General features: G+C 49.2%; 2 protein-coding genes and 2 non-coding genes across 4 annotated transcripts; 3 read left to right on the top strand and 1 right to left on the bottom strand.

Moving 5' to 3' along the window:
* Positions 1–522: 522 nt before the first annotated feature.
* RPS3 (ribosomal protein S3) lies at positions 523–5,373 on the top strand. Its single transcript, XM_060104501.1, has 7 exons — positions 523–616; positions 1,816–1,946; positions 2,221–2,314; positions 2,766–2,860; positions 4,036–4,223; positions 4,645–4,841; positions 5,303–5,373. The coding sequence occupies exons 1-6, from the start codon at positions 587–589 to the stop codon at positions 4,836–4,838; spliced, it is 732 nt and encodes a 243-aa protein (XP_059960484.1). The 5' UTR covers positions 523–586; the 3' UTR covers positions 4,839–4,841; positions 5,303–5,373.
* Positions 1,510–1,659, top strand: LOC132494571 (small nucleolar RNA SNORD15). Its single transcript, XR_009533144.1, has one exon. It is a non-coding gene; the product is annotated as a small nucleolar RNA SNORD15 (small nucleolar RNA).
* Positions 4,390–4,534, top strand: LOC132494570 (small nucleolar RNA SNORD15). Its single transcript, XR_009533143.1, has one exon. It is a non-coding gene; the product is annotated as a small nucleolar RNA SNORD15 (small nucleolar RNA).
* Positions 5,374–13,124: 7,751 nt separating the features above from the next.
* KLHL35 (kelch like family member 35) lies at positions 13,125–19,688 on the bottom strand. The gene is given in 7 exon segments (XM_060105191.1): positions 13,125–13,313; positions 14,246–14,434; positions 15,836–16,024; positions 16,656–16,774; positions 17,249–17,433; positions 18,526–19,595; positions 19,677–19,688. Coding segments are annotated over 7 exon segments (1,953 nt in total).
* Positions 19,689–23,367: the final 3,679 nt, after the last annotated feature.

Genomic DNA, 23,367 nt, shown 5'->3' with positions numbered 1-23,367 from the left:
TGAGCCACTATTGTGACTTCTGTTACAAGTTGTAACAGACTTTATGAAAGTGAGGTAGAAGTAAATGGGTTAATAATATAAAGGTCATTAAACAGTCCTTAGGGGGGAAAACAGTCCTTAGAATATGTAATACATATTAGATACTATTATTATTATCATTTGGAACAGAGGAAATGGACACAGATTGGAAGAGATAGGCGCCTCAATGAATTTCATTGAGGGCTTTCAGCCAATTTTCATTACAGCGTAAAGTGTAGGGACCAGGGTTCCATGCATTTGTTGTGTGAGCTTATACCTGTAATTTCCATCTCTGCGCCGGACGTTGCTCGTTTTTAAACTGATGAGAATTGGACTCTAAGTTCCCTTGTAGTTTTTAAGTTCCGATTGATCTGATCCTGTTTCTGCCTATAGGTGTCTCCATTACTCTTCTCTTTCCTTTTACCTCCTTTCTAAAGTAAAAACTACATTTCCCATGAGCGCCTAGAGGGGTCGACGTCGCGCAGTTCTTTGTCGTCACACAGCGCCCTTTATTCGCACTTCCTCCCACTAGCCCCTTCTTTTCTTTTCGGCGGCGCGTGGAGGCAAGATGGCGGTGCAGATATCCAAGAAGAGGAAGGTGAGACACACCGGGGCCCTGTTGCAGGGAACTTTGGAGTCGCGCGGGTCAGGAGCTTCTCTGGGTGCCGTCGCGAGCCCCGCGGCTCCCTGCCATGCCTCGGGCAGTGGCTGGGCAGCGTGGCATTCCCGTGGGCCGCGGATGGGTGTTGATAGAGCGCAGGCCCGAGCCGGGCGAGGGCAGTATGGTGGGGATGGGAGAGAGAGATTTCTGCCGGTTCCGGGCGGAGAGCAGAGATGAGCACCGGGGACCCCTCCTGCCCCGGAGAAGGCGCTTGTGAGCATTTTTTGGTCAATCAATAAAATTAGTGAACGTGTGGTGTTTTGAGGGCATGAGCCATTCTCCTCATCTTAACTGTGGCTTTGGGAAAGGGCGGTAGCAGTGTATTCTTCTTGTCTTCTTGCTAGTCCTGTCGGGTGCAGCCTTCTGACCCCAAAGACCTCAGTCGGGAAGGTTACTGACAAGTTCTTGTTCCAGCTGGGGCCAAGGAAAAGTTCTGGGGAAATGGAGGGGGGACCTGGGGAAAACGCTTCCTTGAGTTTAATTTTTTGCTTTTCCATGGGAGAGAAGTGTGTAAAGTGCATTTGCTTTTAGACAATTTGCCATTTTGTGTACACATAACATCGATGTTAAGGTGAAATCCACACGCTTTTGTGAGTTAGGATTTGCCGACTTTGTGAAACACCTGGGAATGATTAAGGCAATAATTAAGGTGACTGGGATTCTCATGGGCCCAGTTGTGTCTACAGGTGAGACTGCTTAACTAAAGTCAGTATCTGCCCTTTTTGCTGGTTGCAAACAGTGTTCCTGCTGTGCTGGATTAGTTCTAAATGTGCCATTTAAGAGCAGTTTTTTGTTTAGCATGTGTACATATAAATGACAGTTTTAAAACCCTTCAGTGAAGAGAAGATGACGAGTCTGACTGGAGGTGTTCTCTTTGTCCATGTGGCCTCTACTCTGTGCTGCGTTCTGCGGCACAGTTTTAAGGGCCCTGGGTCAAAGTAACTTCCAAAAGATGACCTAGAGGCATTTGTCTGAGAAGGGTTGCCATGTTTCCTCTGGAACAAAGGTAAAATAATTGATGATGGGTCATTTGTTGGAGGTGTTGAGTTTTGATGAGGGTTGCATTGGCTGAAAGGCTGGGCTAGAAAAAGTGAGCCTGCGCCCACATCCTAATTTTGAATTTACTTTTTGGTTAGTTTGTTGCTGACGGCATATTCAAAGCTGAACTGAATGAGTTTCTCACTCGGGAGCTGGCTGAAGATGGGTACTCTGGAGTTGAGGTCCGAGTTACACCAACCAGGACAGAAATCATTATCTTGGCCACCAGGTAAAAATTCGTTTTTCTGGCCATCACCTATAATTGTCGTCTGTACTAAGGTGGTCTATTCTGTAAACTTAGGGGGACAACCAATGAATTTAGTCTCAGTGAATATTTTTTTAAGCTGCATTTAGAAAAAAAATTAACTCTAGTTCTTGTCATCCAAAATTTATACTCAGCTTGTGTCAGATGAATGAGATTTTACTACCACACATGCGCAAGATTTAAAATCACATCTGGAATTTTATGAGAGCTATGAATTGTCATTCTTTTTTTTCCCCAGGACACAGAATGTTCTTGGTGAGAAGGGCCGGCGGATCCGGGAATTGACTGCTGTGGTTCAGAAGAGATTTGGCTTCCCTGAGGGCAGTGTAGAGGTGAGTGGTACTGGTTTATGCCAGAGGTTACTGTGGGCCTGGAAATGGCTCTTTAGGATGGTACTTCTGAAAACCCATATTATCACCCTGAAAAGTTATTTGTGATCAGTGAGTAATACAAATGGATTGGTATTTTGTTGAAGTTCTTCTAATAAGCAGTTAGCAGGATTTTACATTCACCTTGGGTATAGTAATGATACATATGAAGGATTGGTTGCCCCATTGGTCTCCTTGGTGTGGCCATAGAAAGAGCTGGGAGTGGGAGGGCAATGAGGAATAGTTCAGCTTATGTCACTGTGTGTTAGGTGTGGGCATAAGAAGTGCTTTAGTACTTGGGTAGTACAATGATACATAAAATGGCGTATGCTTGTATGATGGATGTACTGGGTTTTATTTGAAAACAGTGGCAAAGGTAACAGGTTTAAGGATGTGCCTTGTTTCCTTCTTAAAGCTTTATGCTGAAAAGGTGGCCACGAGAGGTCTGTGTGCCATAGCCCAGGCAGAGTCTCTGCGTTACAAACTCCTAGGAGGCCTTGCTGTGCGGAGGTAAGTGTCCTGAGATTTTTAATGGTTGTGTCCTTTTGTGGGTCAGAATATCAGCATCTTGTTCATTTAGTAAATGAACTCTTTTTATGTGACAGGCTCGGCTAGTCTCTGAGGGTTTTAACAATAAGACATTGCTAATCCATGTCGTCACTGAACTGGCAGCCTAATAAGAAAGACTTGTAAAGAATCAAGTTTTTAAAGAGTGGTGGGTGCTCTGGTGGAGAACTATTCTGGGTGTGCTCTGGGAGTAAAACAAAAATAGAATGGGGTGGTTCGGGGGAGTGGTTAGGGTTCCTTTTGAAGTCATTCAGATCCATTATGTGTTGTTAATTCCCTGGGGACTGTAAAGGGCTAAGACTCATCCCTGATGAGAAGCTTAAAACCTAGTCAGATTTCTGTGTGTGTATATTGTAACATGAGGAGTGAAGGACATGAGGTGGTTAGATTGGCCCTAGCGCTGGGCCTACTGGTAAGATTGCAGCTGGCAGTTCTTTGAGTAGTTCCACTCTTTGTGGAGTAAATGGAAATGCCTTGCCTGGGTGTCTGGAATTCGTTAATACTTAACGCAGAGCCCTGGGAGGTTTTTCAGTGGAGGAGGGACGCTAGAGCTGTGCTGTAGACAGGTTGACATGGTGGCAGTGCTGTAGGCAAGGATGTGCAGAAGACTGCCCGCCTGGTTTGAACGCCAGCTCTGCCGCCTAGAACAGTGATTCTCAAAAGCTTGGTCTGTGGGCCAGCATCACTGCCATCACCCGAGGACTGGTTGGAAATAAAAATTCTCAGTCTCCAACCCGGGCTCACTGAATTGGGAAAATGGGGGGTGCAGCCCAGCAGTCTGTCTTCATAATCCCTCCAGGTGAATTTTGCACACGCCAAAGTTTAAGAGTGGTTCATTTTAACCTTGAGGCGATCCTAGTGTGCAGCCAAGGTTGGAAAGCACTTGGTTAGAAGGAACTTGGTGTGTTTCCCTAAGGAATTCCCTAAGATTAGGTGTGATGGGAGTGGAAGAAAGTTTCTAGCTCTTGGGTCAGGCTCTGGTCAAACTTATTCTCTGTTAAAGGAACATTGAAAGTAGTCAGTGCAGGCTAATGAGTGTTTTTTCTTTAGCAGGGTGGGGTTGAGCAGTCCTGTCTGGTGATAACACAAATGGCCATTTGTCTCTTGCGCTCCCAAAGGGCCTGCTATGGTGTGCTGCGGTTCATCATGGAGAGTGGGGCCAAAGGCTGCGAGGTCGTGGTGTCCGGGAAACTCCGAGGACAGAGGGCTAAATCCATGAAGTTTGTGGATGGCCTGATGATCCACAGTGGGGACCCTGTTAACTACTATGTTGATACTGCCGTGCGCCACGTGCTGCTCAGACAGGGTGAGCAGCCAGGGGTGCTTGGGGCAAGGGGCTTTTTTAACGGGTAGGCGTGGTTTTATATACACACCTCAGTGTTTCAGGGATTTGTCTGGGAGTCGTGGAGCATTTTTTTGTTTAGCTTCGTTGGAGAGAGTTGGTTTGTCCTTGTCTCGGCCACTGGTGTACCCTTCAGTGATGACACGATGACGAGTCAGAAAGGGCACATCCTGCTCTTGGTCCTTGTCAGTGCCACGTTCTGTGGTGCTGTGCGTGGGTTCCTTTTGCAAAAGTGTCCTCTTCATTGATTGATTAGAGGCATTTGTCTGAGAAGGGACCAGACCCAGGGCTGTTGGAGTAACCTCCTTTTGTCCTTCTGCCCCATCCCATTGTTTAGTGGGGGCCGATGGAACCATAGCTCGGTCTTGACTATGGCATCTTCTAGGTGTGCTGGGCATCAAGGTAAAGATCATGCTGCCTTGGGACCCAACTGGTAAGATTGGCCCTAAGAAGCCCCTGCCTGATCACGTGAGCATTGTGGAACCCAAAGATGAAATACTGCCCACCACCCCCATCTCCGAACAGAAGGGTGGGAAGCCAGAGCCGCCTGCCATGCCTCAGCCGGTACCCACAGCATAATAGGTATGTCTGTAAGGCCCTCTTGGGGCAGAATAGGACCCTATTCCATTGTCCTTGTTAACACTTGTGTCCCACGCTGTGAGAGCACCTAGTGAATAAAAATTGGATTACACTTGCTTTACGTGAGAACACAGGTTGGAGCCAGGGACTCATTTAACGTGGTATGCTGTTGGGAGGAGTGTGTGCCTTTGGTCTCTTTAAGACATTCCTACGTTTACCACTGTTTTAAATATGAGTTTTTCTTTATTATCCTCCCTTAACTTAAAATCTTCAAGGCACTCTTGCTAGTAATTAGCTGTTCTGAAGCAACCCCCTTAAACCAGTAACAACAAGCCTCTCCTATGCCCAGCGCCTGTTGTGTTGTTTGTTTCTAGACATTCTTTGTGTATTAATTTTCATGCAAACCCGATATTCAGGTGTATTTTCTGTTCTTATTGTACTTCATTTGTTTTATTTGGTTTCAGGGTCTCCTTGGCCGCTGGATCTGGAGTCTGGATGTTGCTCTATAAAGACCTTTAATAAAATCTTTTTAAAAGACCTGTGGCCTGACTAGACTCTACATCCAGTATTCAGACTGATGGTCATGTCACTCCATGAGAGCATTGCTTGATAGATTCTTAGGGCTGTCTGGTTCACAGTGTTTGTGTGCTTTCCCTAAAACTCCTGTTGGTTTCAGTTGTACTTGTGAGGAGAGGTCCAGAACAGGAGGACCCAAGCAGAAGTAACCAAGGAAGTATCTTGTGGGGGAGTAAATCTGGTGACGGTGACAGTGATGGCTGGTTGTTCACAGGGCAGCACCTTGATTGACTCAACCTGGAGTTCAGGGTTAGAGGTTTAGAAGGACGCATTGAGGAACATTTTTTCTATTACACGTAGAAAATATAATGACCATTACATTTTGCGTTGTGCTGTGCTCTAGGTGGCGTTCATTTCTAGGTATATACCTTCTCATTTAATCCTCAACATCTCTAAAAGGGAATTTAATTGCGCTGCTGATGAAGAAAGAGCCTGATGCTCAGAAGTAAGTTTGCCTAAGCGTTATAGAGCTGCGATCAGAATCCACATTTCTATGTCCTGTTCTCTTAACCATTACACTCTAGAAAAGTATAAAGAACATTTAAATTATCTACAGTTTTAGCTGTGATATTTTGAAGGTGTTTGCTGATTCAGCGTTATTGGAGTTGAGACCATGTCTCAGTAGTAGAAATACTTTACAATTCTCCAACCACTGAAATAGCGAATGTGTTAATGACCATTTACTGTGTTCCAGGGAGTGGGTTCATGTAAATGTTTTATCTTGTGGCTAGGAACTAGAGCCTGAATACAAAAACATTTTTCATTTCCCTGTGCTTCCCCTTACCCTGGGGTGGCACATTTCCAGGAATGAGCCCTTTCTCAAGTAAAAGAAAGTTTTATGGAGAGGGCTGAGAGAGGTGGTTACTGAAAATGTTAGCGTGTGAACTGAGCTAAGCTGATTTATTCCTGTATTTATTTCTGGGCTTATAATGTAGTTCATTTAATGAGGAGACTGTTGGTAGTGAAACCATTTCAGCTAATTTGAGCCTGTGGAGTAGTGGTGCTGGAAACAGGTTAAGACAGTCCTGGTCACCTAGGATCTTAGTGTCTGGTACTGGCATTGCCAGTCAGTTCTTTGCATATTTGATCAGGTGATCTTTTAAATTTACTTTCCTAGTGAGTTTTCTGCAAACTTAGAACTGGAGGTCAAGTCTGTGATTCAGTAGTGCTGTTAATATCCCACCAGGTGGTGCTGTAACAGGAAAGGTGCACCAAAGTAGCAGCTTGAGGAGGGAGAAGTAAACTCATCGAAGTATAACACAATGTGCAGGAAAGTATGCAAATTATTAATGTGCAAGTATGCAGCTTGAATTATCAGTGTGAACACCTCTGTCTACCCATTACTCAGAGGTGGAGGAGGGGTTAAATTAAGTGTTTACTTAAGAAAACCACGTAAGATGTGATGTAGCGCTGAGATGAGCATTCCATAATCACAACTCATGAAGACGTGCAAGCTACCTTAGAGGATGTCATCACTACCACCCCGAGATTCCCAGTGAATGATTTTTTCAGCCGTCCTTTGCTTCACTTACTTTTGAGGTTCAGGTTTCCAGGTGTGCATCTGACGTCTAACCTTGTGGCCAGACTCGTGCAGTGGCCCCTCCCCTCAGTAGGCAAGGTGTTGATGCTGGTCAGCCAAGACCATGTTGTGAAATGGCCTTGGGACCGCCTGGTGGGAATAATGGCTGTTGGCAACATGGAAGCAAGTGCTGAAGCCTTCCATGGACTCTTCACCAAAAGGTTATTGTCAGGCTCTGAAGAGTTATTAGGTTCTGGTCATTAGGACTCCTGGCAGCTGGTGATGGGGGCCTCAAACAAAAGCTGGGTGCTCATTGAACCACTTGCCCATCAGGCTAGGAAAGAACACGTGCTGGCATGGGAGAGTGTGGGAATAGGCCTAAAGGGCAAACAAAGGTTGGAGACCAACAGACAGCACTGTAGAACCAGGAAAGGCACAGGAACTGGTGGGGTCCAGATGATGGTTAATTTTAGGGAGGTGGGTTCCACCCCCAGACAATCTGGTTTTGCAAACCACTGTTGGAAAGGCTGCTATAACCCACAGCAGAGTGTAGGCTTGGGGCTGGCACACCCTCCCATCTCCCCACCCCAGGTCAGCTAATCTCCACTCCTAGTTGGGAAATGAGGCAAAGGCTGTGAGGGTGTCAGCAGAGTGAGAGTGGAGGATACCTTTCTCTTGCAGAGCACTTTACAAAGGAGACTCAAGGGGTTGTGGGGAGAAACTGGGCTTTGCAATCAGAGATCTGGGTTTAAATGCTGGCACCAGCACTGATTCACTGAGAGGATGACTCTGGACTTTTCTGATCCTCAGTTATCTCACAGGGCTGTTATGGGAGTTAAAGGAGATCTAAATCAGTATGTTTCCCTACTATTTGTCATTTATATAATCTGGAGACAAGTTAAAAGCCCAGGCCTTGAGGTCAGTTTGTCTGGATTCAAAACTAAATCCACAACTTGTAGCAGTACAAGCATGGGCACATCAGTTACATACCTGTGCCTCTGTTCATCTGCATGTTCTTAGCAGTGCCTGGCTCATAGCAAGTGCTCAGTAAATGCTGGCTGTTATTACTACCTACTTAGCATATCTATCCTCTTGGAAGTCATTAATAGCTAACTTCATGGTAATGGATTCTCCCTGTGCTAACTGTAAGGGCCCTGACCACAGGGGCCATGCTTTCTGCTTCTACAGGGAAGTGGGCATAGTTGGGCAGGTATCACTAGCCCCATTTTACATGGCCTTTTTCTGTGCCGTGTTTCATTTAGTGATTGTTTCTGAGCTCCAGCGTGGCTACGTATAAATGAAGCTGTTGTATGTCAGTAAGGCCTGTCAACATCAGACTAAGAAAACATTTAGGTATCGTTGATAAGTCAACATTTTCTGTCTCAAAAGATAGTTTTTTTTTTTTTTTTTTTTTACTATTTTCTCCCTAAGAGACATGAGATCTTGACATTATTTTATGAAATGGCTATTAAGCCGTTTTCCTATTTGTTACTAATCAAAGCTACATTTATAACTTGATAAGCAGCATGACCATGGTGAGGAGATTATTGTTATAGATGATTGTTATATGCCCTGAGCCTGCTGTGGATGTCTCATTTAATCTTCCCAACATCCCTGTTATGGGCAGATTCCATTACTAACTTCATTTTATAGCAGTGTTGATTAACCCATGCAATACATCTTAGGCTTTGGAAAATACAGTTTGACCCTTAACAATGGGGCATCAGGGGTGCAGACCCTAACTTAACAGTCAACTCTGTATATGTGGTTCCTCCATATCTGCTGTTCAGCATCTGTGGATTCAACTAACCCCGGGTAGTGTAGTACTATAGTATTTACTATTGAGAAAAATCCGCATATAAGTGGACCGGTATAGTTCAAACCCATATTGTTCATGGGTCAACTGTACTTAGACTGTCTCAGAGAGATTACCACTTCTCATTTGAGACCAAGTAACATGAGATCCTAGATTGGCAACAACTTACCTGATCCCAAACTCTTGTTTCTACAACAACAAAAAAGATGGAGACCTGTATCTCTGAAATTCAAATGAAACACACCTCTGCTGCTCAGTCCTGTATTGCACTAATAGTTCAGCCGGCCAGGTGCAGCTGGGCCTTTGTCCTCTGGTGAGGACAGCTATGATGGGTTCATCCTGCCCTCACTGGCAGGCCATTGACTGCCCCCATGACGAGCTTGCACCCGACAGTCTTGTGTGGTGAACCAGAGAAGCTGGAGCCATTAAAATCCAAAATTGCCTAGAGAGAGGGTAGGGCTCCCATAACCTTTAATAATGTATTTGCTTTACAGAAGGAGGGGAAGGGAGAGCATAGGTACTGTAGGGGGGCTGCCTTCCCATCAGGAGGGGGACCAGAGGAAATGGATCTTTTACTCACTGATTTTACCCTTAATATACCAGAAAAAACTAGCCATCACTATTTACCACCTGGGCCCATAAACACCCCCCTTTTATATTTTAAGTCACTGTAAGTAAGAATAAAGGGATAGTGAAAGTCAATTTTATAAATCTTAACAAGTATCCAAAAATATTAAAAATTTAGCAAGTATTAACAGCATAACTGAATATACTAAAAACACTGGATTGTAAACTTCAAATGGGTGAATATGAGTTATAACAGCAAACAACTTCACATTTTCATTGTCTAGAAGGATATATACCCCAAATGAGCAGTGTTACTTGAAGGCAGTGAAATGTTTATCAACTGACATGAAGTGAAGGTATTCATCTTGTAGCTGCTGATTCCAGATTTCATATACATCTCAAATAAGCTCTAGCTTCTGGGGCTTTTTTGGTTTTGCTTTGTATTACACTTGGATTGTCAACACGCAGTGCCTTAAAATTTTTTGGTTGCTTACAACTTTGTTGAAGAGAGAATAGCCATTTTCTTTGCTTCATAATTTTAAAACATTTTCACTTTTAGATTTATAAAGGTCAATTCAAATGACCGATCCAATGAATTTTAAAATTTCTACAGCATCTGTTTCTCTCCACTCATCTTTATGTACAACTGCCTTCAGCTTGTCTCTATGAACGGTAACAATCTACCAAGTAAATCTGGGGGCATAGGCATCATAAAAGATACATACTGTCACATTACCTTTGAGCAAAATGGGATAGTCCAGGTTTTTGTCACAAAGAATTGTGTGATGAAATCTTTCCTCTTGAGCAACTTAACTGAATACAGTAGTCCCCCCTTATTTGCAGCGGATACATTCCAAGACCTCGGGATTCCTAAAACTGCAGATAGTAGGGAACTCTACATATACTGTTTTTTCCTATACTAATGGGTGGGTAGCATATACAGCGTGGATATGTTTCAGATTTATAAAAGAATCCAACAAGTCCATATAGTGATTACAAAATAGAAAGTTTTATTCTATTATGTAAGAAATAAAGTTCTTGTTCTTTGAAAGCCCACTAAGAAAGAATTACAGTCATAAAATATCAATCTTTACAAATAGAACTACTCAGAAAAGAAACTCAAAAATTAAATTTGGGTTCATCGTTTTCTGATTGCATATCAAGAGTTGTCTCTGTTCTCAGCTAGGGAGAAGATGGCAAGCCCATGTGTGGCTAAGGGGTCATGGACTTGTCTGGCTTCCCTCTGAACTGAATGGTAACAGTTCACATTCAGCAGGCAGCCTGGGGTGCCAGAGAGCAGTGGACTAGGAGCCAGGGGGATCCTCTGTATATGGTCTCGGTCTAACCAGTAGTCCTAGAAGTTAGGACACGTGGCTGTCACCTTTTGCTTGTGTTCCTGTGAGCCCCACTCACCAGGGACAAGCACCATGTCTCATCAAGTCGGAAGCCCAGAAGGTCAGGGACAGTATCCTATCAGGCTGGAATTTCGCATGTGGAAATGATGTATCTCCTACTTCTAAACAACTGCTTTGCTGTGCCCCACATCATTTTCTCAGATTAGCAGAGGCTGCATGGAGGAAGCAGACTTTGGAGATAGCTGGACCCGAGTTGGAATCCTGGCTCTGCCACCACTCACCAGCCCTGTGACCTTAGTTAGCAGGTTACTTCACAACTCTTGAGTCTGTTTACTCATTTGTAATCGGAGCGGGGGCGGGCAGTAGTACCTACCTCACAGGTATTAGGAGATAGAAATCCAGGAAACGTTGATTTAAGGTATTCAGTGGAAGGGTTTGTTCCACTCACTGGAGGACCCAGAGATGAAGGTGACAACCTTTCCTGCCTCAAGAGGCATCCTATGGGTGTGTCAGGAGAGACCAGAGATGTCACACAAAGGCCTGGCCATATGTCAGGTGATGGAAGAAGGGCTGATAAGGAAGGGGTACAAGGAGGGAGTGGTCAGCCCTTGGGTGGAGGGTGTCAGGTCTGCCCAGGCAGACAGAGCAGGAAAGGGCATTGGCACTTGCGTGAGCAAGCACTGGGGCACAAATGGCCATCATGCGGGAAACTGCGCAATCTGTCTGGCTACACAGAAGTGCTGAGCCTGGGTAAGATGCCCATGTCTCCAGGGAGAGCTTGCCCTGGATTCGCCCCTACCCTTTCCATTCCGGCTTTCGCCTGGGTAAGCAAGCAGTACAGCACCTTTGCTTTGTCCTGGGTGTTATGCATGGGGTGGGAGCAGGAAGGCTCTGAGGCTGGGCCTCTACCCGACCCCCCTCCCCCTCTGCCATTATCAGCTGTGTCCAGATGGTCACGGGCTCCCTAATCTGGGATAATCGGAGGGTAGGAGCTCAGCTGGGACCCAGGCCTTTATGCTGCTCTGTGATGGGTCAGCCCCAGCTGGAGAGATCCCGCAGACAGGGCCCTGGGGCTTTGGAAGATGGCTAGGGGCGTAGGGCTGGCCCTGTGCTGGAGGAGATGGAGGAGCAGATGACAGCTCTTCAAAAGGCAATCTGAGTGCAACTAAGAGGAGCCCCAGATGGGGCCTGGCTAGCTCCTCTGGGCCTCAGAAATACAGGCACAGAATCTGAACCGCTGGGCCTTGATTCACAGACTCTGTGGCATCAGTCCTTTGTTCCCTCTCTTTCTACTGAGTTCACCCCTCCCGACCCAGCAGTTTTATGTTGCTGCCCTTCAGCCCCAGACCAACCCAGGCGCTTATAATGGCATCAGGAGCTTGTACCCCACGTTGATGTTGGGGATCTGACACATCCAGGTGCAGAGCTGGGCTCATTGATGTCTTAGAGGCCTGTGGCTCTGGTGCCCACTACCGGGGGCCTCCAGTTTACTGCGAGTCTTGCCGAGGCTGCTCAGGGTTCTGCAACTGTTTTTTGTTTTGTTTCAGCTTCTTTCATGACCGGGGGAGCCCCACCTTGGCCCAGGCTTCTAGCAGTGATCCTGGTTTGTCATCCTGGTTTTAAATCCTTTATCCCAGAATCTGAATTTAGAAGCTTGAGCTTCTGCCTTATGTTTTACAGTTCTGTTTCTGGTCCTCAGACATGTTTGCTTACTTATAAGCCTATGCCTCAGTTGTCTGGCTTTTAATTTTATCTATCATTGCTATAGGTGTTTGAATTGGAGAGGGTGGTTTAGAAAGGGAGAACCATCCTGGCCAGAAGTGTCTCATAGATTCTAAAGCTTCATGGAATCTATGAGTCATAGATTCTGCCTCTTACTAAGTATGTGGCATTGGGTGAGTCTCCTGCTCTTTTAAAATCAGTTGCTTCTCTGTAAAATACAGATATTAGTAACTAGCTCACTAAAAGTTTTTTTTTTAAGTGCCGATAATCTGAAATTTAAGAACAGTGACAATTCCTGGGAGGAATGTGCGAAGGGATGGGTTTGGAAATAGAGGGGCCTACAAAGGCATTTCTTAAGCTAGTGATCTATTTCTTAAGCTAGGTCGTGGGAACATATTTATTTTATTATAATTCTTAAACTGTACAAAAGATATTTCTTTTTATGCATGAAATATTTCATAATTTTTTTAAATGTCCACGCTGCTATTATGAAGGTAAACGAGGTAACATATGAAGGTGCTTTGTAAAGAGTCAAAGTAGGGAGCAGATATTGGGCATTACTTCTCCAGGCAAAGGAGGCTTGAGCTGGGACACAGACCCAACCTTTGAAGGAGGTTTTATTTCTACAAGAAAAGGGGCAGTAAGCTAAGAGGCTGTTTACACCGAGGTGCCATGAGGGGAGCAGTGGTGAACCTGAGTTCTCCCTCCCCACCTCCTGGTTCAAGTATGAGTCACCTGCCCAGGCTCTGGACGATGGTGACGCAGCCATGGGAGCTGGTGCAGCGCTGCAGGGATGGCTGGGCCTCCACCTGCCCACTGCTGGGGTCAAAGGTGAAGATCCTGTCGGTGCTTTCCCCATGATCATCCCGCCCGCCAAGGATGTGGACTTTCCCATCACACACAGTCACGCCACAGCTCTCCTGGGTGGACAGACAGAAAGACAATTAGCTATAGGGTCCAGCCTGGAGCTCCCTCAGTCCCTAGCTGGCCAGGCCAGACAACAAAACCTTGACCCACAGAATATGAGTAGGCAGTCTGGAAGGTAGAGAGGTAAGAATTGGGTGGACCTGACTTCAAGCTCTGGCTTGACCCTTAACTAAATGAATGGCCTTAGACAAGTCACTTCACCTCTCTGGGCCTCAGTTTCCTCATCTGCCAAGTAAGAAGAATAATAGTACCTTTTTCATAAGGTTCTCTTAACAGTTAATGAGGTTAAGCATGTAAAGCATTTTACATAGTGCCTGAAATATAGTAAGCACTCCAATAATAGTTACCACCAGACTCAGAGAAGCCAGAAATCTCAGGCTCTTAGAATCACCGGAGGTCAGAACTGGCAGGGATCACCAATCCATCCATACCCCTATATAGTCTCTTTGGAGAGGGAACAGAACAGTGCGGGGAGGCAAGAAATGCAGGGGTGGAACGTCCGGGGCCTAGACCTCCCTTCTCTGATATCACTGAGGCAAGGGAAACTTACCAAGTCCCCTCTCCATGCTCCCCCCTCCTCCAATAGTAAGCTACCACCTGGTGGCCTACAGATCAGGAGAGACTGCAGGGTCATTGAGACCAAGCCCCCTAGCCAAAGCTATAGCACTTGGGACTGGGGTTCTAGGTTCTGCCTTACATGGCTTTACTGGTGGCCTCAACCTCTCAAAGGCCAGTCTCCTTATCTTTGAAGCCCAAGGCTGATTATCACTGTGGGACAAAGCTAGGGAACTACCCCCTAGTAAAACCGCCTAGCATGGAGGCAGACACAGGACTCACTACCTCTGAGAACCAGATCCTTAGAAGTGGGTTTTTACTCTCCTAAATGGAACCAGTGCCAGGGCTGTGCCCAGGACCCTCCACTTACCACAGGGCTGGGGAGAACAGCTGCCTCCCCCCAGACATCCATGCCAGGGTTGTAGGTGAAGATTTTGCTCATGAGGCCCCCAACCACATAGATGGTGTCCTCCAGGGAGACAGCCTCGAGACACCGCTGCGAGAAGGGCGCTGGTGACCGCAGGCTCCACCGGTCCTCCTTGGGGTCAAAGCACTGCACCTGAGAGGAAGGAGTGGCAGAGGTGAAGCCTTGCCCCTCAACTGCCCTGCTGCCCACACCTCCTAGCTCTTGGTCGGGGGGACTCATTCAGCACATATGCCTGTGTTCACCAGGCCTGAGCATGCGTGTCCCCTCACGTGTGCTCAGTCTGGTTCCACATTCCAGCTCCTCCCCCTGGACTCCCGTTGTCAAAAGCCGCCTCATCTTTCAAGGTCCAGGAAGAGGTCTGTATCCCAGGAGGTGGAGATAACCGTCTTCATGGGTTCTCAGAGCAGGTCCCCCATGGAGATGCATTCCTGGCTGCATATACTGTCAACCCTCTTCCTCCCTGGTGTGCTGAGGTCATGACCAGATTCCAGCTGGGATGTCTCGCAGCCCCCATTTCTGTAGCTGTCCACAGGCCTCCTAGGCCCACAGGTGTTTATGATGCCTCCTACAATTTCTGAGGGTTCATACCTTTAGTTGCCTGCTCACCTTACTCCCTATTTCCTCAGTTGTTTCCTTGGAAACCCCCAGAATGGCCTATTCATGTCAGTGCTGCACAAGAAGGTGCTAAAGGGCATTCCCCCAGCCAGCCCAGGAAGGTGTGCTGGGAGTGGAGTGGGAATAAGGAGGGTGAGAGATCCTAGTTTGGGAAAGAGTCAGATCTCAGGATCACATGCCTGTGTGGCCATCAGGATGGGGAGGGAGCGCCACAATAAAGATCAGTTTTTATTCACAGAAAGCCTAAATGTACAATAGAAAATTTGGTAGACTGTGATTCATCCACTCCATTGACTGTTACACAGACATTGAAATGATGTCTGTGAAGAGTTTCTAAGCATGTAGAAAGTGCTTATACTTAAAACAAGAAAAAACAATACAAAATTTTACTAAAACTAAAACAAAAGCAAAAGTCAACTCAGAGGAAGCCTAGAAGGCATTGCACCAAATATTAATGGTAGTTATTCTTAGGTGGTGAGATTATGGATGATTTTTTTTCTATTTCTCTGTTTTCTATGTTTTTGTTTTTGTTTTTGTTTTTTTTGGCCACACCACGTGGCATGTGGGATCTCAGTTCCCTGACCAGGGATCGAACCCATGCCCCCTGCAGTGGAAGTGCAGAGTCTTAACCACTGGACTGCCAGGGAAGTCCCAAGTGTATTGTATTTTGGAATGGAGGAAAAGCATTTTAACTAGTCCCACCCTTGCCCTCACTTAATTTTTAAAATCTCTGAAACCCATATGGCACCAGCCCAAACATTTGGGTCCAGACCTACTGTGTGACCTTTGGGTCATCTCTCTGAATTCATTTCCTTGCCTGAAACATGGGGATGACTCCTCAGTGCCTGGACGAGGACATGAAAGACCCAGCTCTGCGCCAGGCACACAGCAGGCCTCCACCGTCCACTCCCAGCCCACCTTGTTGGTGCTGACGCCGTCCCGCCCGGCGCCCCCCATCACGTAGAGCCGGCCGGCGCAGGGTGCCACGGCAGCTGAGCTCACTGCCTCTGGGAGCGGGGCCGCAGCAGCCCAGGTGTTGGAGAAGGGGTCATAGCGCTCCACGCTGCACAGGCGCCGCAGGCCGTCAAAACCGCCCACCACGAACAGCTGTGGATGAGGGGGTCGCCAAGAGTCAGGGCTGCCTGCGTCTCAGCCCCACAGCCTGGGGCTGTGTGTGTAGAAACTATCCCACCAGGGGCGCATCCCAGCTCCTGGCTCTGCGTCCTGACTCCCCATTACTGAACCTCCCTTAGCAGATTTTCCTGTACTAATGGGATGGTACTGGTTTGTAGGATGGGTGCTGAATACAGATTAGATCTGTAAAATAACTGGCACCAAGTTGATGCTTCATAAAAATACCTAATATCTTAAAGGTTTACCACCTTAAGTGATCCTAAGAAGCACTTTTATTTGCATTTCTGAATTAGGTATGTAGTTTGCAAAGATAATTGGCAGATTTTTCTTTTTCTTTTTGGTCTTAAGTGGCAGAGTCAAGATTCAAACCGAGGCTCTTTGGCCCCAGAGCGCACACCCCTGACCACCTGACTACTAGGCTGTACTATTACAGTAATTACTATCATTATTAGCATTAGCATCATTATGCAACTTTGGGCAAATCCTTTTTCTTTTGGGGGCCTCAGATCCCTTCTTACAGAGAGCGGATTGTAAAGGGCCTTCCCCCAGTCAGTCCATAGATCTCTACCTTGAGCCCAAGGCAGCAGCTGCCGGGTGTCCCTACCTGCCCCTGCACGACCGCCATCTTGTGCCTCCACCTGCCCTTGTGCAGCGAGGCCACCTTGATCCAGGTGTGCAGATGGGAGCTAAACATCCACACATCACGGCTGTTGATGTGGCCTCCTAGGGAGAGAGAAGCAGCTGTTGTTCCCAGGCCCTCTTGCTATCCCCAGGGCACTCAAGGGGAGCAGGGACTGTGTTTTATTCTCTGAGTCTCTAGGGCTCGAATCTCAGGGAGGGCACCGTCCATTGGTATCAAACCGATCTTTGCCACTGTCAAGACAACAGGGGAAATTCTTAATTTCCCTATAAAATTGGGTTGTAATGGGAATTAAATAACTAATGTAAGCTGCTTAGCATAATGCACAGCACATGCTAGGCTACTTAAAGAGAAGTGATCAATACTAATCTGAGTTGAAGTCAGCATTGCAAGGGTGGAGTCACACCAGTGATTGGCTCTGCAGTACCACCTCAGCCAGTAACTAGGTTATCAGGACCGATGTGCTCCTATAGCCTGCTTGGAGGGAAGAGCAGAGGGCGGCGCACGGGAAGTGATGACCCAATCCTGTGGGACTCCGGCTATGGCTCCGCCCTCACCAGAGACGTAGACGTCATTGCGGAGAGTGCAGGTCGCGAACTCTGAGCGCGCGAAGCCGGGCACGCTGGGCAGTGGGGTCCAGCGCCGGCTGTCGGGATGGTAGGCGTCGGCGAACGGCAGCTTCAGGAGCCCCTTGCGATCGCAACCGCCGATGACCACGATCACTTCAGCTAGGTCCATGAATCTGGCGTGGGGACAAGGCCAATGCCGATTAACCCACACATGTGTTTCAGCCCTCTTCACCCGCTCATGGACTGCACTGTATGGTCCTGCTGCCCTTCCGCGCGCTTCTGCTCCCCACCCTCCGCGTGCTGGACTCTGCCACTTTCAGCCTCCCCTCTGGCTATTGAGGGGAAGAGGGGCACTACTCCTTACCCCATTCTACTGACCTCTAAGTTACAGGAAAAGAATCTTTACAGAGTGAGTCCTTACCCTTACCTAGAAAAATCACCTTGTTTAATCCTGACTTTGGCTTGCAAAAGTCATGTAGCTGTAGGAGACAGAGGTGGAATTCAAGCCCAAGTTGGTATGCCACTAACTCGTTCTCTTCACCCTTTTCTGACCTCCATCGTGGACTAATTTTGCTGTGTCCCTCCTCCTATAACCATCTCCTAAACTCATCCCCTAAACTCATCCCCTAATCACTAAATCCATTGAACCAGGCTACACACCCTTTCAGCAAAGCATTCTCCCCTCCCACTGACCCCTCAGACTTCTGGCCCCACCAGAATTTCCAAACCCTTTAGCCAATTCCTACCTAATTCCTTTCACAAATATTGAACATCTTGTACTAGGCCCTGAGCTTACTGTTGGAGATACAGTGATGAATAAGACAGGGTCTCTCCCTTACTCCTGTGAGGGTGACAGGCCATCTTGACTACTCCACCCGAAGTCTTCTGGTCTGGTGTTCCAGGGGTGGGAATAAGCCTTTCTTTTTTCCCCCCAGGCCCTGCCTATTTATACCCCTTACTAGACTGTGCTCCCTGAGGGTAAAGGATGTTTCCAAATCACTCCTGAGTCCACACTGAGGCAGAATGTGCACGAGATGTGAGATCCCTGCATTTCCCCCATTGGACTGTGAACTCTTTAAGGACCCAGCACCAAGCCTATGAAATGTCTGTTGTATGTATGACTGAATCTCATTCAAGAGGCATGATCAAGTGATAGGATTAAAGGATGATGGAGGATTGAGCGAGCGGTTGAACAGGGGAATAATGTAGGAAATAACGCAGGGCAGGAGGCAAGGGGCGGCTGGGAGGGCGGGGACGGGGCGTACCTCCGCGGCCGGGCCCGCAGTGTGCCGGTCTCGCGGCCCAGGATGAAGCAGGCACGGGCCTCTAGCAGCAGCGGGCGGCACTCGCCACAGGCCTGCAACAACTCGTCAGCCTCTACCTTCTCCAGGAAATAGGCGGGCGCCAGCAAGGGCAGGCGCACGTGCTCCAGCAAGCGCCGCAGCTGTCCGCGGCGGGCTGGCGGGTCGTGACGCACCCAGCGCATGGCCGCTTCGAACACTGCCTCCTCGTGCGCCACGCCCAGCGCTGGGTCGGCCAGAAGCGCTGCCACCTCGTCGGGCTTCAGCTCCAAGAAGTCGGCGTGGCGCGCCACCTCGGCGAAGGCCTGGCGCAGCACGCGGCCGCAACGCTCGGCCAGAGAGGCGAGGGAGAAGGCAGCGGCCACGCGACGCAGCGCCAGGCTGTTAGCGGCGCGCAGGCGACCCTCGAGGAAGCGCGCGCAGGCCTCGCGCAGGCCTGCCACGCCCAGCCGCTCGGCCAGCGCCAGCACCGCAGCCGCCTCGTCCTCCGCGCGCAGCCGCACGCCCGCTCCATACACGTAGTCGAGCACCACGGCCAGCGCTGTCGCCACCGCTGTCCCGGCCGGGCCCGGCGCCTCGGGTACCACGGGCACCATGGCCAGGCCACGCTCTGGGTGCCCAGCCGCGAACAGGCTGCGGAAGTAGGTGCTGCCCGCGCTAAGCGCGGCGCGGTGGCATGGGAAGTCGCGGCCACCGGCACGCAGCACCACGTCGGTGAGGGTGCCGCTCCGCCGATACGCATTCAGGGTCTGCAGGATGCGCTGTGCGTGGCAGGACCCCGCGCACGACGCCTCGGAGCCCCAATCCAGCTCCGGCTCCTCCGGCACCGGGCCTTCCACCGTCCTGCCGGGCAGAGAACACAGACCGCGTCGTCGGCAAATCCACCTGGCTGGGGCCCGGTTAGATGGCAGGAGGCCTCTCACCCACCATTCCTTACGTTGGTTCACTGGTTAACTCAGGCAGGCGCGCATTATCTTAACTCGTGTGCTTTCATTCACGCAACCACTCTTCCTTCCATCCACCCGTCGAGATTCCTAATGGCCTCAATGAGCTAGTCCCTGCCTACCTGAAGGTCTAGACCCTGTCTTAGCTGTACCACCTCCTCCTCCACTTACCCAGTCAGCCATACTGCTCTTTCTGTTCTTCAGACGTGCTAAGCTTTTTCCTATCAGTATTGGCAGGAGACAGATGGCATGCTCTCAGATGGGGTAACTTAAGGAGATTCTAATAAAGGAAGGACTTACAAAAGCATAGACAGTGTTTTGGGACTCCCACAAGGGATAGAGCAGTGCCACATGGCTACCAACAGCAGGGAGACTTTACCTCCCCAGGGTCTAAAGGTGGAGGGCTGGGAGGTTATTGGAACCTGCGCAAAATATCTGTATAAGGAGGGCCCTCTGACAGGAGCTGTAGCCTTTGGTCAAGGAATTCAGTCGACCCCACAGAGATCCAGTATGTGTGGGGGGTATAATTCTACCCCCATCTCCTCACCCTGTCCACTCTCCTTGGGATCTCCGGCAGGTGCTCCCTATTGACCACACCCTGATTATTCTATTTAATATCTGCCCCTCCCCAAGAGTACAGGATCTGGCCCATAGTAGGTGCTCAGTTAGTGCCTGTTCAAGGTCGAGTGAATACATTAAGTTAGTATTTATTGAGAGCTTTTTCTGTGCCAGTCAGTGAACAAGACATAGTCCCTGTCTTCCTGGAGCTCGCAGTGTGGCAGGGTCCCATGGGGAAGTACAGAGCATTAGGGGATCTCAGAAGGGGCACTGAACCCAGTTGGAAGGGAGCCAGGGAAGGCATCCCTGAGTGGAGACTGAGAATGATAAGTAGAATTAGCCAGGTGAAGGGAAGGGAGTGGAGGGAGGAAGTCTCCAGCTGAGAGAACAGCCTGTGCAGAGGCCCAGAGGGAAAGAGGACATGAAGTTAGAGCCCAGGCTGAGAGGGAAGTTGACCTTTTTCATAAGTTTTCTGTTCTCAGGGAAGCCCTATGGGGGAGTGGAAAGAGCTGGCTCTAAGGACTGATCCGGGTGCTAATCCTGCCTCTGCCCCTGACTCGCGGTGTGACCTGCTCAAGTTACTCCCCTTCAGGTTCCTCATCTAAAATGCGGTCATAATGCCTCTCTCACATGGTTGTTGTGACTTGGTGACTGTTAAATGGAATGTATGAAAAGTGCTAGGTATACAGTACAAACTCAACAAATGTTTCCTTACATGTTTTTTACCCAAGAGGAGGGGAGCACACCACATGTGTTAGTTGCTTTTATGTACATAATTTCATTTGATCCTCACAAACCTGAAGAGTTTTTTAGACTTCTTCCCCTCTTCTTTTTTAAGTTTGTCATGAGGAAACAATCACATAGATGGAACCTGCCCTTCAGAGGTTGCTGTGAGGATCAAAGGAGGGGTGTTTGTGAAAGCATTCTATAGCCTGAAGGGCTGTAACAGATTGGTTATGATGTGGCCATTATGAACATACAGCTTCTGCTTGCATAATTCCAGGGACACGGAGCACACACCTTTACGTAGCAACTTACTCTAGGGGAGCAGACCTCTGCTCTCCGCTCCTTGCTCCTCCCTCCATTCTCCTGAGCCCAGCTGCTCTGCCTCTCCTCAGACTGCTTTGCCCTGGAGGTCAGATCTTGTCCAGTAGTCAGTCTGGCTTTCACTGTTTATGCCTGGGCCATCCAGTGTGGTGGATCCCCTGTCTTAGCATCAAAGGAAATGAGCTTCCTGATGGGCAGGGTCCCAGGAAGTTAACTACTTTGCCCAAGTAGAGGGGCTGGGCCCTGAACCCACCTGGCTGTAGACTCTGCATGCCTAGCGGCTCAGCCACACTTGCCAAGGTTGGGGTGTATCCCAAGGAGCAGCGCAGGACCACTGGAAGGAGTTGATAGGGGTCATGGGAGCATGCTGCGTTCATTCTATTTTCCACTGGCTGAGAAGGCAGCCCACTCTGAGCTGAGATCCAAGAGGGCAGGTCTCATTAGCGTCAGGTGGGACTTCTCTCTGCAGAGATGTCCCGGCACAAGGGGCTGCCAGGGGAGAGGGAGGGAGTCCCCTCCTGGGAAGTGCGCCAGTACTTTTTCACTCATTCTCCTGCTGTCTATTGCACTGGGCACTGTGGACACACTGGGACATCAGACCCAGTTTCCACCCTAGGGATTTCCAGTCTGGGGGCCGAAGGACCACCCATTGCAACATGAAAGGTAGGGATTTCCAGGCAGGGCTTGATCTAGTTTTCTCTTATCCCAGCTAAGAGTCTAGGCCCCTCAAGCCATGGGTGTTGACACAAACTGAGGTACCCAGCCCCTAGAAGTTGACATGCCACCCTGTTTCTTTTTCACAGTCACACGCACACCCACAAACACACACTCAGACTTGTAGACATGACACAGCCAGGGGAGTCCTGCATCCTAAGTCCCCAGATGTACCTGGAACTTACCTGGCCATGACCTCTCCCAGGCTCTCTGCAGCTGCTGCTCCTGCACTGACCACTCCTGTTTGTCCTGCCGCCCTGCACCCCTGGCAGCCTGGGCGCAATGTCCCTGCCGCTCTGCCTGGACTCCCTCTCAGGCTCAACTGCAGGAGGACAAAGGGGATGGACGCTGGCGGGGGGGGGGGGGCGGGGGAGGAGAGTTAAGGGGGAAGGGGAGGAGGGGACACAGGGCTTTTGTTCTACTCTTGGATCAGCCCTGGGAGGGGGAGAAGGGAGGACCCGGGAGTAGGCGTGGGATTGTCTGTGTGTGCAACTCTGGGATCCGTGTGGCTGGATTGGGGATGACCTGGTGCTGGTTGTGCCCCTGAGTGATACATGGATGTGAGGGTGTGTGTGTGCGTATGCAGGTGTTCCAGGGTACCTGTACGTGAGTGTGGGAGTGCATGGGGACGTGGTGACTGTGGCATTGGGGTGGGTGTGATTGAGTAGCTGTAGGTGTGCCTAAGAATGTAACTGCACAGCTTAGAGGTCTAGGTATCCCTCCTGCCTCTGACTCTGTGCTCTATCTGTGTTCCTGCTTGACAGCAGACGTGTCATTGTGCGACTTGGTGTATCTGCTTATATGCATTGTGTGTCCCTGTCTTTGTGTCAGCACTTCTCTATAATCATTTCTGTGTCTGACGGGGGTCTGTCTGCGCACACCGTGGGGCTGTGTCGTGTGGCCTGTGTGTGTGGACAGCGTGTGGTCCTGGGTCTGTGGTATAGTATGGCGGAGGTGTTTTTCCCTCGACAGTGTACCCACCGTGGAGGGGGCACAGTGAAGTGGGCGTGGTGGTGCTGGGCCAGCCTGGTAGGCGTGGGGAGAGAACGAGGCAGCTCCGGGCTAGCCTGGAGCCAGAGGGAGGCAGCTCCATAGGCTGGTGTCTGTTCACTTGCTGCCTCTGTGAAGGGCCATAGGGCCTGGTGTCTGTGGGGCAGGTGAGGAAATTTGCTTTCACGGAAGAGGGCAGCCGTTGGGGAGGAGGGTGCCTTGATGAGAGCCCGGATGGGCACAGGGCACCTGGGAGGTGGTACTGGCGCTGCTGGGGTTCTCTGTGCCGCTCCAGGCAGATCACTAAGCACCCCTCAGCCCCAGCTCTTCATCTTGGCAGGAGCAATAGTCTAGTCATGGTTCCTGCTCTGCCTGTCTTACTGAGGTGCTGTGAACCCAAGAGGGGTTTGTAAGTGAAAGCCATCTGCCAGGTGGACTCGGTGAGGCTGGGATCCTGCAGGAACCGCCCCGTCCCCGCCCCCGGCAAGGCTTAGGCAGGCCGAGTTTGTGGAAGAAGTGATGGGAGGGGTCACTGTGATGACCGCCACGCATG

Source organism: Mesoplodon densirostris, chromosome 7 (assembly GCF_025265405.1).
Source record: "Mesoplodon densirostris isolate mMesDen1 chromosome 7, mMesDen1 primary haplotype, whole genome shotgun sequence".
NCBI lineage: Eukaryota > Metazoa > Chordata > Mammalia > Artiodactyla > Ziphiidae > Mesoplodon > Mesoplodon densirostris.
This window is presented reverse-complemented; position numbering and strand designations above follow the sequence as displayed.

What these genes read in the sequence shown, in the direction of transcription:
- RPS3 (XM_060104501.1), top strand. Translation starts at nt 587, where the DNA reads ATGGCGGTGCAGATATCCAAGAAGAGGAAG. An exon ending in TCCCTGAGGGCAGTGTAGAG is followed by an intron (nt 2,315 to 2,765) that starts GTGAGTGGTACT and finishes TCCTTCTTAAAG; the next exon opens with CTTTATGCTGAAAAGGTGGC. An exon ending in GGAGGCCTTGCTGTGCGGAG is followed by an intron (nt 2,861 to 4,035) that starts GTAAGTGTCCTG and finishes GCGCTCCCAAAG; the next exon opens with GGCCTGCTATGGTGTGCTGC.